Source organism: Schistocerca cancellata, chromosome 2 (genome assembly GCF_023864275.1).
Source record: "Schistocerca cancellata isolate TAMUIC-IGC-003103 chromosome 2, iqSchCanc2.1, whole genome shotgun sequence".
Lineage (NCBI taxonomy): Eukaryota > Metazoa > Arthropoda > Insecta > Orthoptera > Acrididae > Schistocerca > Schistocerca cancellata.
This window is the reverse complement of record NC_064627.1, coordinates 539,542,374-539,545,028: the sequence shown is the minus strand read 5'-3', so window position 1 is coordinate 539,545,028 and position 2,655 is coordinate 539,542,374. Positions and strand designations below refer to the sequence as shown.

Here is a 2,655-nt window from a genome sequence, read left to right as displayed (position 1 = left end):
GTACTATACACTGCAGCTTTGCGACGACCCCAGACAGAATAATACAGATGATTGAAGTCAGGTGACACCGGGGCCAAGGTAGAACAGGCTGTGTTCGATTTTAGGTTACGGGCAGTCAGCTTACTGGATGGTACGATATTCATGATCTGCCAAAGCGGGATGATTGAAAACTAAGCACTGCATGGATAATTCTTTGTGTTACGTGCTGGTGATGAATGTGACATCCAGAGGAAGGAAATGAATGAAGTTTTTATCTTACCACCCATTCTTGGTGTTGGAAGTTCTCCACAAAACTCCTTGACTTATACGACAAAACACCATTACATTAACATTTTACGTAGTACTTTTATAACACACAAATCATCTTGGCTTGATCCAAATCTGAAGCTACTGCTAAAAGGAGTATTTCAAAAATTGACAAACTGAGTAAATGAAGATTTTTTATTCAAGGGAAGAACTGTCAATGGATACAACACTGAACCACTGAAAAACAATAAGAACTATGCATGACCTTATTAAGGGAATATTTCTCTTTAAACATACTTGTGTTTTCCTTTCCAGATTGCATACATAAAAAATTTGACCATATTTATCAATTTTCAACTATTTTCATAGCAAATTATCTAAACTTTAACTGCTTACTGGTGAGTTTTCTTCACGTGTAACATACAACTTACGCAGTTAAATATTAGCCATTATTTAACACGTCGGTATAAACATAGATGATACTTTTTGTATTTACGTCTCATTTTTTTCTAATGGGAAGGTAAGTGATATGTAAATTATAGAATTAAAACGTTGTATTATTAAACTAAAACAATAACATAAATGTTATGTTTTCGTTATTTGCCCTCTGTGTAATGGATAGAACGTTTTTATTTACGTTAGAATCACAATACGCAATGATCTAGTCCTTTCTACTTGCACAGTAAGTTTTGAAGACCTCAGGAATTACTTTAAATGGAAATGTATTGTTTTGTCTATCAGTAATTAGCACTAGAATGAGATTCACAAGATTGTCTCTGTAGAAGTTATTTTAAAAGAAAAAACAACTCATTCCCAAGTTAGCTAGATTTAGGTTTATTTTCAAGTCCTTATCAAGGGCCCAAGGATAGGCAAGTAATGTCTGATGTTGCTTGTCTTGTAAAAAGTTTACTAATCAGCCCTGATTCAGAAGGTTTAGAGTATGTATGAAATTTCCTTTTCACTCTAACTATGCCATAAAAAATTTGCCTAGGGTCCTTGCTATATCTTTAGCTATGGGGCATGATTTGGTGTCCCCATTTCATTTCTATAACTGGCTGAGAACATCTTGCCCTCATATAGCCTAAACGATATATTTAGAAGACTTAATACAAAGATGGCATTTTTAAACGCAGGTAAATTGGTCTCAGGAGAAATGGACCTGGCAGTGGGAGGACTGCAGATGATTTCTGCACTGGATCTGCCACTGGAGCCGATGACGCCCCATGTGAGCGACTCTCTGCTCTGGTTCGTGCCGCTGTCTCCACGAACTCATTGGGAGACCATTGTGACGGCCATCGTGCCAGCTACGGCGCTAGCATCATCTGCACTGATCATCTTGTCCTTCTGCGCTGGCGCCATACTGCCTTTTCGGCACCGAGTCTGCACGCAGTGGGCAACACAGTGGTTCTTCCCCCTCTTCGCTGCACTCATTTTAGTTCCCGTCAGGCAGCCAAGATCCTGCAGTGCCAGGGTGCTGTTCATCTTCTGGGTGCTGTTTAGCATGTTAATACAGACGGTAATACAGTCTGCCATGACCAGCTATGTTACGCATCCCTCTTACCCACAAAGTATACACTCGGAAGAGGAGCTTGCTGCTTCTGGAATGACATGTGCCACCGTTGAACAAGCTGCGAGCTTCTACCGCAAGGTTAAACGGGCCAATTCTCCGGAAATAACTAAGACATGTTCGCCGTATCTCGAGTGTATTCACCGTTTGTTGTGCGAGAGGGACATAGCAATGCTGGCCTCAGAGCTTAACTTTAGATATACATCAGGGGCAGACATGAAGATTGGTACCAAGTACGCTTTCGCTCCTCTACCTGTCGCTGTGAACTCAGCATATCGCATGGTAGCCTTCGCCAAACACCGGCTATTAGCTTCACTGGTGAATCATAAAATCCAGCAGGTGATAGAAGGAAACTTGATCTCTGCAACGATGCGTAGGCAAATGCAGAAAGACAGACAAGACTACACCTGGTGTCCCACTGCTTTCATCAAAGATAGTGGATCCCAAGCAAAAATTTTGGTTTTCATGGCTTTCCGATTTCAATATTTAATCATGGTAGCTTGCAGCCTCATTGTCTTTGCTGCTGAGCTGCTTCACGTTAAGGTTTCTACAGTTATTTCGCGTCACAGGTTGAAGGCTCACAGACATAGGAGACAATGAAGCTGAGAGTCCACTATTGGTTATTCAGAACGTGATTGAAGATATCATTTCATCTCTAACACACATGTTTCAGAATCTAGTCCTTAAAGAATGCACTAGGTGCTATGTTTAGCACAGTATTTCAAATTTCTCCAGGCACCACCCAACAAAAGACAATTCCAAAAATCAGTCTTTCATTCTGTAACAGGGTGCACACTGCAACAAAACTTCCTAATAGAGTAAATATGAGTGCAAGTGTAGAT

The 2,655-nt window shown here is 40.5% G+C and overlaps 1 protein-coding gene across 1 annotated transcript; it reads left to right on the top strand.

Moving 5' to 3' along the window:
- Window positions 1–1,399: 1,399 nt before the first annotated feature.
- LOC126156025 (uncharacterized) lies at window positions 1,400–2,413 on the top strand. The gene has a single exon (XM_049916273.1). The coding sequence runs from the start codon at window positions 1,400–1,402 to the stop codon at window positions 2,411–2,413; it is 1,014 nt and encodes a 337-aa protein (XP_049772230.1).
- Window positions 2,414–2,655: the final 242 nt, after the last annotated feature.

Coding starts and splice junctions, on each gene's coding strand:
- LOC126156025 (XM_049916273.1), top strand. CDS start 1,400: ATGGACCTGGCAGTGGGAGGACTGCAGATGATTTCTGCACTGGATCTG.